General features: G+C 47.9%; 1 protein-coding gene across 1 annotated transcript in view; it reads left to right on the top strand.

Annotated features, from left to right (window-relative positions):
- The first annotated feature begins 885 nt into the window (after positions 1–885).
- LOC107114924 (ubiquitin-conjugating enzyme E2 D2) overlaps positions 886–13,948 on the top strand; it is a 44,425-nt gene continuing 31,362 nt past the window's right edge. Inside the window, exon 1 of the mRNA XM_015416531.1 lies at positions 886–977. Within this exon, the coding sequence (XP_015272017.1) occupies positions 954–977 (24 nt within the window). The 5' untranslated portion in view covers positions 886–953. The remainder of the gene's footprint in view (positions 978–13,948) is intronic.

Genomic DNA, 13,948 nt, shown 5'->3' with positions numbered 1-13,948 from the left:
GCCCCCCCCCCCCCGGTCAAAGCACCGGAAGGCAGCAAGCAAACCGAGGCCTGCTGAGCGAGGTTGATGAATATCTTAACCGGCGCCAACTACTTGGACCGCCTTCTTCGTTCACCACTGAGGCGCTTCTGAGCCTCTCGTTTTAGGTTTGTGTCTCTGGAACCCCTACAAAAACAACTTCCGGTAAGCGGCCAATCAGCGCATTGCTCCCGCCACCGTCCCGGAACCAGTTCCATCTCGCTCTCTTCTCGCGATACCAGCACCGTGTACCGTGTTCGTTTGCTCCCACTGCCAAACAAGAGGGGATATCCTTCCGCCGCCGCCTCCTCCTCCTTTCCCGTCACAATTGTTGCCCCGTGGTCGAGTTCTGCCTGTTTTAGTTCGCGAAACCGCCGCTGCTCGGACGGCCGACCGACCGGTCCGGCCACGGCGCCGCACCGCTAGCCCGGAGTGGCGGCCGCTCCAGAGCGCATGCGCACCCCCTATTGGGCCGGGCGGAGGAATCCCGTGAACCTTCAGGGACGCTATTGCGTCATAAAGAACTCCGCGCGGGAGGGCGGGGGCGATGCGGCCGGAGCAGCCGCAGTGCCGAGCGACGGCCACTCCGCGGAGGGAAACCTGAGGGAGCCCGCGCGGGGGGGAGGGAGCCGCCGCCTGCACTGCCGGACGAGAGGGGAGGGCGGACGACGCGGAGAGGAGCCGGGAGCTGGCCGGGTTAGAGGAGGAGCAGGGGGAGGAAGAAGGCTGGCAAAGGGCCACAGAGAGCGCGCGAGAGAACGGACGAGAGAGAGGCCAAGAGGAAGAAAGAGCGCCCCGCCGTCCCCCATCGCCCGCTTCCGGCGAAGCACCGCCGCGCTCCTTCCGCCGCCGAAAAAATAGTCCCCTCCCTTCCTTCCTTCCTGCCTCCCCGCGCGCCGCCCTCAGCAGGCTCCGCCGCTGCCGCCGCCGCCGCGATGGCGCTGAAGAGAATCCACAAGGTAAGAGGGCAGCCCGGCCCTCCCCGCCCGCCTCCCCGGGGCTGGCTCGGGGGGGGAGGCTGCTGCCCTGCGCGTGCCGCCGGAGGGGAGGGGGCCCGCCTCTCCCTCCGCGCCTTACATAAGCTGGGCCTGGGCCGCCCCACCGCCCGGCCCGCTTGCCAGACGCTCCTTCCCCGGCTTCGGGCCTTCGCCCCGCTCTCCTGGGCCGGGGATGGAAGGAGCGCGGGCTGGAAGGGGGGGGGCGACTCTCTCTGGGCCTGAGAACGGGACCGCCCCCCCCCCCCATCATGCACCCTCTAAGCCGTGCAGCAAAAATGTGACCTGCTGGCATGAAAGTTGTGAGCAGAGCGATTGGGCTGCTGCATAAATTAGTTTGCTCTGGAGCCCTCCTTCCTGAGCTAAGACAGAAATGTGTGAGCCAGAGACTGAAAAACGGTGAGCTAGCTCACACTCACTCAGCTTAGAGAGAACACTGGCCGTGGGTCATTGTCATTCCCAAGACACTGCCTTGGAAGCCTCTTAGGAAGGTTAGAGGGAGCTCCTTTCCTACATCCACAGGTGTAGCCAGGCTGCAGGGATGATGCGCGCCTCTTTTCCCCCTCTCCCTCTCAAATCGATGTAATTTCTGGTGGCAGATTTTTGCCTTTCTCTGTACAAGGTGGTGGAGTGGACCGCTGGTTGGCCTGTCTGGACAAAGGGAAACTGTCTGGAACCGCAGGAGGGGAGGCCTGCGTGAGCACCCCCCCTCGCTTCCCCCCCCCCGCCTCATTGTCTGCCCCATAAACGCTCTGGCTGGGCTTTTTTTGCTTGGCTTACAGCTGTCCCTTGTCACTCTTGCCATCTTTGGTTTCTTTTTTTTTGCATCTGCCCCTCTACAGCTGCATCCAAATTCTTTGGCGGCTGTGTTTGCGAAAGTCGACTTGAAAGAAGCGTGAGCTTCTTTCTGGAGATGTAAGAGGAGAACCCAGGCTGCAGTTCTGGGCACACTTGCTTGGGAGGAAGTACCACTGAATTCTACGTAAACACGCATGGGTTTGCTTGTAAAGGAATCTACTGGATAAGTGCTTGTTTTTATTTATGTTATTTATAGTTTGCCTTTCTCGTTTGGACTCAAGGTGGATTGCCCAGTGAGTCAATACAATCAACACGATTGGTCATTCCATAAACAATGAAGTAGGATTTGCATTTAGAACCAACCAGAAGTCTACAAACAGAACTGAAGGAAGGCTTAAGTGATGTGCAATTACACAGTAGGATTCAGCCCACAGTAAACTATATGCAGGAGTACAGACCACCGTCCTCAATAATTTATCCAAGTAACTTCGTGACGCCTTTGTGCAGTTCTACCCTATTGCCTGAGCAGGAGAGCCCTCTTGAATAATTCAGTTTTTCACAGTTTGCGGAAAGCCAGGAGAGTGGGTGCCTCCCTGACCTCCTCAGGCAGGCCAATCCCACAAGGTGGGGTCCAGAACAGAGAAGGGACATGTATAAGCACTTGTTGACATTGCCCATTTGTAGATTACCACCTGCAGAAGGCCCTGCTCGGATGAATGCGGTGCCTGGGGGAGAGGTCTCGCAATAAGCAAAGCTAAATACCTTAAGACTCCTGGAAATGTGTGTTTGCAATTTTTTTGCCCTGTGTTTTTCTGTTAATCGTTCTTTGGGATGCCTGTTTATGGAACCTAAAATAGGTTGTCGAAGGCTTTCACGGCTGGACTTCATTAGCTGCTGTAGATTTTCCGGGTTGTAAGACCGTGGTCTTGGTGTTGTAGAACCTGACGTTCTACATTTTAGGTTCATTAACTGCTGTAGATTTTCCAGGTTGTGAGGCCGTGGTCTTGGCATTGTAGAACCTGACGTCAGGTTCAACAATGCCAAGACCACGGCCTCACAACCCAGAAAATCTATGGCAGCTGATGAACCTAAAAGAGCTTCATATTTGCTGCTAAACATGTTTAGTTACTTAATGACTAAGATGCTGTACTGCTTTTCAAAATTGGCTGTTATTTATATTTATAATCCATTATTCTGAGTTTCATTAGTTCCATTTATGTCTGGAGACTAATGAAAATTTATGTTCAAATGGATTTGAAAGAATTGCTCAATACTTCTCTGGGAGCATGCTGAATTAAACCAGAACACTGTGTTGTGTGGGGTTTTGAGTTTTCTTCAGTATTCAGTAGTTAAGCTTTTAATAACCGGAGTCGGAGCTTCTCAAAGGACTAGTTGAATATTTCTCTTGTTGCTACTTTATATTTGGTTGTGGTCTAATATTCCATGAAGTCAACCACAACATTGTGGAAGTGACAGATTTCCTTCTTAATTGCACTGTGGTGTGATGTGAGGGCCCTTTTGCATCCCAGCCCTGTAGCTATCAAGGTCATACACACGCGCACCCTGTAATCACAGCCATGACTGAACTGGGACAGGGTTCAAGAGGAAGCATGAAGGCAGCTGCAGAGCAAGCATCAGAGGGTCATTTCACACACAAGGGGGAAGTAGATCCAAGGTGGCGGTGATATTTACCTGCAGCCGAGGCTGACTTTTGGAACTTTATTGTTGTAATGCATGTCCGAAAACACCTTCACATCATTAACACTATACTTGTACAGGTATGTACACTTAAAAAAATTGTAGATGCCTGGTGACTAAATTGAGAAGTGCCTGATTGCTCACAGTAGCATTTATGGCAGGTAACATAGGGCTACTGAGTCTTCCAAATACTGGGGGAGTATTTGGCCACCAAATGAGAAGGGAGCACTCACTGGAGAAGAAGACCCTGATGCTGGGAAAGATTGAAGGTCAAAGAAGACGGGGACGGCAAAGGATGAGATGGTTAGACAGTGTCATAGATGCAACGAACATGAAATTGAGCAAACTTCAGAGGACGGCGGAAGACAGGAAGGCCTGGCGGGATCTGGTCCATGGGGTCGCAAAGAGTCGGACTCGACTGTGCGACTGAACAACAACAACAACAACATAGGACTACTGAGTCTTCCAAGTGATCTGGCATGGGTACTAGTTAAGGGAAGGACTGGGAGTGATTGTAAGTAGCAATATTACCTTTTTCTTGGTTGCCGTTCTAATAAACTCGTGCTTTAAATATTTGACCACAAAGGGCCCCAAGTTGTTGATTCTACTGAATTGAGCAGTACGCACCATTGAATGAAGTGAGGCGTCTGAGGAAAGAAGCATAAGATTGTATTGCAAGTTGAAAGCGGTGGTATTTGTAACGCATTCCATTTATTTCAAATGGATGGTCACAGCTAAAATTTGTCATCTTTGGGGTCAGGGTTGATATGGAAGTATCAGGGGGAGCTTTTATTAGTGAACGAAACTAATTTGTGCTGTCCCAGTAACAGCTAATTTTAGTTGCTTGGGAAAAATTTGATATCAGTTTAAGGCATTAATGTTCCTCATTGTTCAGATTCCAGGGATGCATATGACAGTTTGGTGAATTAGTTCAGATCTTTGACGTGGTCTCTGTGCATTCACACCCATGGGATCCAGTGCGCACGCGCTGGATCGATCGGTGCTGTAGCAAGCTCTTTTAACAGATTTTTGCGCCCAGTCCCTCAGGCATGCACAGGAACCCCACCGTGTATGCCCAGAGGGGTGGGCGCGGACATCCCGCCAGTTCCTTTCTTACCGCCGCGTTGGAAAGTTAGTTCAGTTTCAGTTGCTCACTGGAATTGTGATTGTATAAAACAGTAGATTAAGTGGAATTGCACACATTAAAAATTGCTGCTGTTTCTGGGGGGTTTCCGTACTATGATTTTTTAAAATTACTGAAATCCTATGAAACATCTCAACAAAATTCTGATTGCTGGGCAATGCATTGTTACTTAATCCCACCATCTTTAGAACTGTATTTGGCAGCAGTAGGTCTTAAAGTTTGAATTCAGACAAGTGGTTTTAAGTCATCTCTGAGCAGATGTTCTGTCAGATGCCGTTTTGTAGCTTACAGCTTACTGTTTTTTCTAGAGGAGAGAACACATCTGGGAAAGGCTTTTTAAACAGTCTCTCCAACACTAAGGACGTTATGAGCCAGTATTTGGAGCAAGGAGCTGGGGGAGTATCTTCTTCCACGCCAGTGGGAAAAGAAGTGGTGACATTTAAAATGAGAAAAGTATTCTCTTGGGTATTGTAGTAATGCTGTTTAATCGATGCAGCTGTTGATGAAGGTATTTTTGTTTGGTTCTGTTCTTCGTTGCATTTTTCATATTTTTTTTCTTATTTGGCTCTCCCCCCCCCCCCCCCCCATGTTGTAAGCTAAGGACCAAGTCTGCATAGCAGTTGTTGCAGAATTCAGGTGTCCATGCTAAAAATGCAAAAATGTGATTTATCGTGTTTGCTGTCCAGTTGCTGGAATTGCAGCCCAGTAACTGAAACGTCTAGATCTGGGAAATTCCCTTTTGTTAGCTAAGCAAACTTGGCACTACTGAATTAATAGTGCACTAACTTTGCACCGTATATTTTCTGTTTCAGGTCCCTGGGTGAGCAGGACCTTATTCAGCACCTACTTCTGCTGCAGGGCCACTTTAATCAGGGAGTGAGTGAATGGCACAGGGCATGTCCCACCCCCGCCCACCCACCCCCGCCCTGAGTGGCATGCTCCCAGATTCCCTTGGCTGAAGGAAAGGAACTGCTTTTCCATGCCACGACGGGGAGAGGGTGGGCAGAAATGTATTTCAATAGGATTGCCCATTGTAGAGGGAAAGGCAGCTGTCCAGAAAATGCTTTCCTGAGAGCTGCATTGGCCATTCTACACACAGAGGTCAAGTGCCCTTAATTCTCTGGCAAGATGAATGCTCCGCTTCACACATGCCTTTTCCTGAGCTCACTTGAGCTGAGAGAACGTAAGAAGTATAAGAACATAAGAAGAGGCCTGCTGGGTCAGTCTACTGGTCCATCTAGTCCAGCGTCCTGTCTCACACACTAGCCAACCAGTTCCTCTGGACAGCCAACGACGGCATAGAGATCGAGGCCTTCCCCTGATGTTGCCTCCAAGCTCTGGGATTCAGAGGTTGACTGCGTCTGACTGTGGAGGCTCCCCTCTGTCGCCACGGCCAGTAGAGCGATTGATAAACTTATCCTCCAAAGCAGGATTCTGACCCACTGTTCCTGTTGCCTCCGCAAATCCAAGAAATCATTGTGTTTCCCTGAAGCCCTCTGCTGTCTCCTTGCTTGCTAAGAGGAGTCCCTTTAAATCAGGGGTGTCAAACATAAGGCCCAGGGGCCAGAACCGGCCCATCCAGGGCTCTTACCCGGCCCTCAAGCAACTGGTATATATGGAAATGTAAGGTGTTCCCCCTTTTATGGTATCCCTTGGGGGAAAAACCCAGTCTTTATTGGAGCTTTTATGGGCTCCCCAGTGAATTAATTGCTTTCACTGCTCGGAATCAATTGGTTTTGTTTATATTTTGTGTAAAAAAATAATATTGTTAATTGGGTTTGCCTGTGTCCTTTGTAAAGTTTATATTTCCGGTACCTATCATTACATTTTATGGCATGCATGGCCCGGCCCAACAAAGTGACACGTATGTCAGATCCGGCCCTCATAACAAATGAGTTTGACACCTCTGCTTTAAATGGGCACATACTGTAGGGGTTTTCGTGGAACCCTGGAGAGTGCTTTTTACGGCCTTAAAAAATCAAGAGTTTGGGAAAACTAACAAGTTTTAATGTGCCAAAGCATTTTTTTACTGTTTTAAGCTCATACAATTTTACACGGATATTAAGTCTGAAAGTATGAAAGCCTTAGTTTCTTCAGCTGATCGTTGTGGACCTCATAACCCAGTGTTGGATTTGGCAACGCACACTGGTACATGACTGGCTATGTCAGCAAATCTTACCTACATTGGGAAAACAGATAAATTGCAATAATTTAGATTGTTTTAGCGTTTTGATTCAGATACAGTTAACTATCCGAGTTGTGTTGTGGGGTTGGATCTGGCAGTTCCTTTCTGCTAATGGTGGCTCAGAAGTTAAGATGCTGAATTTCTAGTGATGGCCCAGAGGTTAAGACGCTGAATTGCAGACCGGAATGTCGGTAGCTCGGCAGTTCGAGACCCGAGTGCTGCGTGGCAGAGTGAGGTCCTGTCTCTGGCCCCAACCCCTGCCAGCCTAGCAGTTCAAAAGCGAGAAATTGTGAGTAGATAAATAGGTAGCGCTTTGGTGGGAAGGTAACAGTGTTCCGTGTGCCTCGGCATTTAGTCATGCTGGCCACATGACCATGGAAAATTCTTCGGACAGCGCTGGCTCTTCAGCTTGGAAACTGTGATGAGCACCGCCCCCTAGAGTCAGATTCAACTGGCTTTCAAGCAAGGGAAACCTTTACCTTTACTTCTGCTGGCGGAGGTGGAATTCCCCACCACCACCAGTAGAAGGCGTCTACCTTTGATAAAAGTTGCTTGGAATAGGTATACTGTTGATTATCTTGTTTTTCAGGCTAGCGCAAGGCTAACACTAAACTACCTGAGCCTAAGGAATGGGTTGGATTCCATGGATCCTAATATATGAGCCTTATTATTCCACAGAGACAGAGGAAGCTTTACACTTTTTGGGAGAGCAGGCTCAGAAAGTAAAAATGAGCAGCTGTAAATTTGGAATTTTAGTTACACTTTTACTCTTAACTTTTTCATTTAACAATATAAGCAAGGAAAATAACAGAGTCTTTACTTCAACGATTGTAAATATCCATTCTCTCTGCCCCCTTTATGGTGCTTGTTCTCATTGCTGGTGTTAAAGAGTTGGAAAGAGGTCTGTTTTTATAATTCATGGCATTGTCTGTATATAGATGGAATTAGTGGCATGTTCCATCCCAGTAAACAACATTTTAAATACTGGTGCAGCTCAGGTTGTCCTTGTTAAATGTCAGTTCTTTCCAGAACCAAAGTTGTGTATTCTGACCAAGCTGTTGGCTTCATGTACTCCTGGAGATAGAAGGCTTCTGGGAGCACAGTTCTTTACGTGCTTGTGCATCTCTTCAAACATCAGTTTCCTCACTTGCTATGGAGGACAGAAGAACCTGAGGCAAGCAAGGGGAATGGGCCTGTTTTGGAAGGAAAAAACACTTGGCAGCTGCCTGGCCTGTTCTCCAGCACAAAATATTTGCCAACGTTCAATATTCTGCAATATTTGGAACTACTTTTTCAAGACTGCAATCCTGTGCACACTTTTCTGGATGTAAGCCCCACTGAGCGGAACGGGATGTATTTCTATGTACATCTGTTTAGGATTGCACCCGATGCTGTGTTGCTTGTCCAGTAATTCAGTCACATACATTAGCAATGGTATCATGGTAACATTATTACCTTTTGAATTTTCAGTGTGAGAGATTTGTAGCTGTGTAAATTTGCTGCAGTTCTGGTTTAAAACACTTTTAAAAAAGCATTTCACTCATTCTGAAAGACAGTTTTTTGTAAAATAATTCAGTCTCTCCCTATCCAGTTTTTCCATTTCAGGCCTAGCTTTTGTGTTGGTGGTGGGGTTTCTGTTTGTATTTTTTAAGCTCAAATGGCTATTTTCCCCTCTTGCATAGAGATATAGATTTTATATTCCAAGTGAAAAAAGAGATTTTCAGCTTTCTGCTGAGTTTCCATGTACCAATCAGGAATCTTTTCTTGTTGTTGTTGGAACAGGAGACCCCCACTAGGCATATCTTTCAAACTCTGACAACTACCAGCACATGCTATATGTAGAGCTAACTTCACATTTCTGTGGACTGACAAAAGAAACATTAAAGGGAAAGAAAGATAAGTGTAGGAAATGGGTGGTTTTTATCTCTTAGGCCAAGTAGTTTAAGACACGTAGAATGTGGAAAACAGCTGAATTAAATTACTGTTTACATGGCTGACTTAGTGGCTTATTTCCAGAATGCTTCTGGATATCACAGACGTGCAAAAGCTGAATGTTGTGTGCATGTAGTGATGTCTTTACTGAACACTGAGACTAGCTGCTTGCTTTTAGAGCTCTGATCTCTTCCTTATATCTTGTTTTTCAAGTAGCTGGTCTGCTAAGTTCTAATGCAGGTATAACTTTTACAGCTGTTTGGAAACTGCCGTTTCCTGTGTTTAAAATGGCTGTAGAACACTTGAGGCACTTCCACAAACTGGTATGTCTGCCAACTTGAGTGCTAGGTATGATAGCCATTTGCAATATAGGTAATAGGTTGGATCTGCCAGAGAGAGATGGTGCTGCAGGGGAATTCTGTCTACGGAGGGGGACTTCCCTGCCTTCCTCCCTTTCTCCTTCTCCAGCCAGTCTGGTGTAGTGGTTAAGTGCGCGGACTCTAATCTGGGAGAACCGGGTTTGATTCCCCACTCCTCCACTTGTACCTGGCTGGATGGCCTTGGGCAAGCCATAGTTCTGACAAGAGCTGTTCTTGAAAAAGCAGTTTCTCTCAGAGCTCTCTCAGTCCCACCTACCTCACAGGGTGTCTGTTGTGGGGAGGGGGAAGGGAAAGGAGCTTGTAGGCCGCTCCGTGACACCATTGGGCAGTGAAGGGCGGGGTATAAATCCAATCTCCTCTTCTTCTAAATACACCCCCTCCCCCCATGCTGCTAACGGGAGAAAGGGAGTTGGAGGTTCACAGCAGAACGGAGGAAATTGTCAAAAATCACTGCCTCTGGTGGAAATTCTCTGTAGGACAGAAGCGTCCCATTAGAGTTGGGCATTTCGTACCTTACGTAGTTATGCTAATTAGTGGTTTTGATCTGGATTCTATAATGAGGCAGATGCCCAGTGACGTTCTGTGCGTGGGTACCCATTGAGAAGAGTCGAACGAGTACATGAATACATGAAGCTGCCACACATTGAATATTGTTTATATCTTTTTTTGCCTGATCAGGGACCCAAAGCGGCTTCTCACATTGTTCGCTCCCTCCACTTAATCCGCACCACGACCACCTTGTGAGGATAGGTTAGGCTTGATAGATTGTGATGGGCCCATAGCCCCCTGGTGGGCTTCTCAGACTGAGCAAGGATTCCAACCCTGATCCTGTCCCCGACACTTTGGCCACGATGCCACACCAGGACCTCGTTCTATCGAGGTCCGTACTCAGACTGGTGGTGGCTCTACAGGATCTAGGATAGGGTTCCTTCACCTGCTACCTGGTCCAAGATAAGCTGGAGCCTTCTGGATGCCAAGCGGATGCTCTACCACTGAGCTGCAGGATCATGGCCACAGTACACTGGCCCCTCAGAGTATATGGGGGTGACTGTGCCTGGACACTGGATGGCCTGTGTCTGTTCTTAATAGCTGTACCTGCCTCTGGGATCGATTCAGCATTCATTGTCTTGGGCATCTGGGTATTATGGATATTGCCTAAGCCTCTACTGAGACTGACAAGTGATCAGACTCGTTACCACAACCTGAAACATAACAATGAGATGTTCTGTTTTAGTCTTGATGACGTCTGATTCACTGTGCCACTGACAAGATCTTAGGGTGTTCACATTCTGTAGTCCCGAGACTTAGAGGTATCTAAAAGAAAAAAGTTGTTTTCAGGGGACTTCCCTTGAAAAACTTGGACAGACATTTGATATAGTGGAAAGGGACCTTTTGTTGCATCCTCATCTAATTCCTTCAAATAGGAGTACACCTGTGGCTATTACTTTGACTTCCTTCTTTCAGGAGCATGTGGGATCTCGTTCTTTAAGGACCATTTCCATTTGTAAGGACAGGACTTGGATTATGGTGGGCGTGAGGGGCTTGTAGCTCAGTGGCAGAGCATCTGCTTTGTTCCATGTTTTATCTCTGGCGCCTCCATTTGAACGGACCAGTTAGATGGTGTAAATAACTCTACCTGTGACCAGTGTTCTTTCTAAGCTGAGTTAGTGTGAGCTAGCTCACAGTCTTTTAGCCTCCGGCTCACACAATTTTGTCTTAGCTCAGGAAGGATGGCTCCAGAGCAAATTAATTTATGTAGTAGCCAAATGGCTCGCTCACAACTTTAATGCCGGTAGCTCACAAAGTAGAATTTTTGCTCAGAAGACTCCACCGCTTAGAGCAGTGGTGGCGAACCTGTGGCACGGGTGCCAGAGGTGGCACTCAGAGCCCTCTCTGTGGGCACGCGTGCCATTGCCCCAGCCAGGCCCAGACCATCATTAAAGTGCCGAATTCTCTGCCAAATAATTTTAAGTAAATGAAAGCATTTGGGATTGCTTTCCTTACTTTGTTTGGATGAGTTGTTTTTTCTACAGTAAAACCTCAGTATTCAGGTTAAATTGCCGTGTGGGCACTTTGAGATCAATAAGTGGGTTTTGGGTCGCAGTTTGGGCACTTCGACTCTAAAGGGTTCGCCATCACTGGCTTAGAGGGAACATTGCCTGTGACCCTGGAGAGCTGCTGGTTGTTTGAGTAGACAGTACTAACTAGGGATGGGCATGATGAACCAAATTGTGAACCAACGTTCATCAGGAACCCAGCCAGTGCATGGTTCACGAACCTCGGTTTGTGCCTATGAGCCCCACAAACCTCCCGCGGGTGGGGGTTCTGTGGGCAGACACACTGACGACGACAGCAGGGCTTGGAAAAGGCACTTAAAGAGATCACAGTCTTTTAAAATGCCTTCTCCAAAGCATGACAGTTCAGCTTGCAAAAACCATTTAAAGGGATCCCTTTAAATGGTTTGTGTCAGCCACGCTGCCCCTGCGGTGGCACAACTCACAAGTGAACGGAGGAGGGATTTAAATCTGGCCCCTAGGATCTGTGTGTGTGGGGGTGGAGGTCTCTTCCCCCTTGCATGCAGAACTGGTTTGGAGGCTTCCTTCTCCCTCCAGGCAAGAGAAGCTGGCCCTGGGACCTGTGTGTGGGAGGGGGGTCTCTTCCTGCCACACGCAGACCTGGCTTGGAGGTCTGCAAAGAGGAGCTCGCATGGGGTGGCAAGAGCTGACGGCTCTGCGCTGCCTCGCCTGGTGGGCTCAAGCCAGATCTCTGTGTGGCAGGGAGAGACCTCCTCTCCCCTGCACCCAGATCCTCTCACCTCTCACTGCCCCATGCGATCCTGGGCTGTCTCCTCTTTGCAGCTCAGTTTAAACAAAGAGCAGCCGGCCCCAGCCCAGATGGCATGGAGCTGTCAGCTGAGCGCCCACAAAGGAGCCGACACTGCGGGCTTTGGCTGGGGCTGTCTTGGGCAGTCCCTTTAAACCGGACTGCCCAAAAGAGCCCGCAGAGCAGCTGATCCTACCGGAAGACCTCTACCAGCAGGGTCAGCAGGGGGTCTGTTGGGCAGCCCACCAGCAGAAATCCCAAATCTCCTTCCCTTCCATCCTGCTGGCCTCAGGGACCCATGGCTGGGAGAAATGGAGGATCCTAGATCCCCCCCTTCCATTCTGTTGGTCTCAGTGACCTGTAGCCAGCAGAAAGGAGGGGGGGGGTCTCCACAAGATAAGCTCCTTTCCGGGCTTTGCAGGGCAGTCCGATTTCAACCGGGCAGCCTGGTGGCGGGGGTGGGTGGGTGGGAGTGGAACTGCCCGTAAAATGGCTGCTAGTCATTTAAACCTGGCAGCCCAGTGGCTCTGCCTGTCAGGTGTTGGGTTTAAATGGCTGGGAGCCATTTCAGGGGCCAGTTGGGCTTCCCCCATTTGGAAGGGTGGGAGCTAAACTGACTGGCTTAATGGCTGTCTGCCATTTAAACCTAGAAAACACCGTGTTGAAATAATAAACACAATATTCACATGTACTTATAGCTAAATATATTTGCTTTTTATACACAACATCAACTCTAGTGTATTGTAAACACTAGGCTTGCTTGCTAAGCTGAATCATCACAGTGAGAAATACAAGCTGCCTGCTAGCTTTACCTGATGGATCATCACTTGGGAAATGTACAATAGGTTGCTGCATTGTTCGGTACAAATAACTGTACATTGGTATTTATCCTCCATCAGGAAGAAGACAGTTGGACTCTTCATGTTATATAACTTAGTCTGAAAGTGTTTGAAATGTGATGTTGTAGTATGTAAGTGTTTACAATACACTAGAGTTGATGTTGTGTGTAAAAAGCAAGTATATTTAGCTATAAGTACATGTGAATATTGTGTTTATTATTTCAACACGGTGTTTTCTGTGTTTATCTAACTTAGCCCTGTTCCCTGTGTGCTTGTTGCCATTTAAACCTAACAGCCCACTGGGTCCTCCTGTCACCTGGTAGGTTTAAATGGTTGGTGGCCATTTAACTGGTCCGTTTTACGCTCCAGCTTCCGAGCTTGCAAGTTAACTGAGAAGGGATTTAAATCCCTTCTTCAGCTGACTCACTGAGTTGTGCTGCTGTGGTGGCGCAATTCAGCGAGTGAACTGGGAAGGCATTTAAATCCCTTCTCAGTTCACTTGCGAGTTGTGCGGCGTGCGTGGCTTGCAAAAGCCATTTAAAGGGAATCTTTTAAATGGTTTTTGCAAGCGTGCTGCAAAACGGACCTGGAACTGGTTCATGAAGTGGGGGAGGTTCGTCCTGGTTCGTGCCCATCCGTAATGCTGACCCTGATGGACCAGCGGTCTGATTCGGTGCAAGGCGGCTTTGTGTGTTCATGTGAATGCCAGTCTGTCATGGCCGCTGAAGTAAATCGCTGCTTTGCATTGGATGTGTAGCATTAGATGAATTCCCAAGTGGCAAACCTAAGCAGTGCTTGTTACGTATTGTTAGTTTCATGGGCAGCTTAAAGGCAGTTGCATCTAATCGTCTGTTGTTATTATTGTTGTTATTGTTATTAGCCATATTTCTGTGTTTCACAGCTCATCACTAATGCCTGTAAAATTGTCTATCTGAGTTGTACATTTTAAACAGATTTCTTTTAAATGTCTTGAAGCGCTTAGTTAGTATTAAATTAGTCTCAACTTCAAACTAACTTTCAGAGAGAAATTACATGTGTCTTAATTCAAGTGTGAATGTCGGTTTTGCTTCACTGATGCTCCAATATGTAGCCTTTTCAGTTATACTGCTCCAAATAGGAGTTATTTTAGTCACCTC

The sequence above is a fragment of the Gekko japonicus genome, unplaced genomic scaffold, assembly GCF_001447785.1.
Source record: "Gekko japonicus isolate JY-2015 unplaced genomic scaffold, Gekko_japonicus_V1.1 scaffold2824, whole genome shotgun sequence".
NCBI classification, from domain to species: Eukaryota; Metazoa; Chordata; class Lepidosauria; order Squamata; family Gekkonidae; genus Gekko; species Gekko japonicus.
The sequence above is the reverse complement of the archived record's forward strand: the minus strand, read 5'-3'. Positions and strand labels throughout refer to the sequence as shown.